Source organism: Penaeus monodon, chromosome 22 (genome assembly GCF_015228065.2).
Source record: "Penaeus monodon isolate SGIC_2016 chromosome 22, NSTDA_Pmon_1, whole genome shotgun sequence".
Classification (NCBI taxonomy): domain Eukaryota; kingdom Metazoa; phylum Arthropoda; class Malacostraca; order Decapoda; family Penaeidae; genus Penaeus; species Penaeus monodon.
Genome location: NC_051407.1, coordinates 7986860 through 7987814, shown reverse-complemented (window position 1 = coordinate 7987814; position 955 = coordinate 7986860). Strand labels below are relative to the sequence as shown.

Sequence of the window (955 nt, the reverse complement as noted above, 5' to 3'; positions counted from 1 at the left end):
AAATACTTCTTACTATATGATGAAAACTATTATATCATCCTTTTAATGTATAAGTATTGTGATCTGGTACTATTGAAATGATGTATATCGGTGTTTCATTATTGACTTTAGAAAAAAAAAAAAAAGACCAGTAAAAGTGACTGTATTGAGCATTGCCTGTTTTGCCTGTCTGAAACAAATCATTTATATATATTGTGTACATATAAACAGATGATCATATTCATTATTTTTTAGTCTTAGAGGTAAAATAATTCATCTTTAAAACTTGTTTATATCATACAACAACTTTGACATTAAAAGATATTTATACATTAAAATGATGCCAATATATGATATGATTCAAATATCTATGGCGTAGAATAGGCATTTGAAGGTGCTGGAGGACTGTAGCCACCACCAAGGCCGTAACCAGCGGAACCACCACCAAATCTACCAGCGGAACCACCACCAAATCCGCCACCGGAACCGCTGCCGAATCCGCCGCCAGAACCACTGCCAAATCCGCCTGCTCCTCCGCCTCCGCCGATGACTTGTCCTCCGCCGTTGGCAGCCGCTTGGAGAGCAGTCTGGAGATCAACTCCAATGGGCAGCTGAGGGTTATCTCCTTCAGCATAGTTGACGAAGTAAACCTCAGGGTTGGACGGTGGAGGAGCTGTCACTTCGATCACTTGCTGTCCTCCTCCTCCATCGTCCTTGTTCAGGACGTACACCACGCTCTGTTGCCTTGGTGGAGGAACGATGATTGGTTCAGGCGCTGGTCCCTTCTCAGGAACGCGGACGAATAGGATGTTGTGGTCGATTCTTGGTGGAGGAATAGTTGGCGGTGGACCGCTTTCTTCCTGCTGTTCGGGAGCGTCATAGACATACGTTGCGTGAGATTATAGGAACGACACAGGAGCCATCAATATGAAGAACCTCTCCCTCATTGCATCCTCCTCCTCCTCCATATCCAGAT

General features: G+C 44.1%; 1 protein-coding gene across 1 annotated transcript in view; it reads right to left on the bottom strand.

Annotated features, from left to right (window-relative positions):
• Positions 1–347: 347 nt before the first annotated feature.
• The window catches only part of LOC119587304 (glycine-rich cell wall structural protein 1.0-like), a 1183-nt gene continuing 575 nt past the window's right edge, over positions 348–955 (bottom strand). The window contains exon 2 of the mRNA XM_037936055.1: positions 348–842. Coding sequence (XP_037791983.1) covers positions 348–842 — 495 coding nt within the window. The remainder of the gene's footprint in view (positions 843–955) is intronic.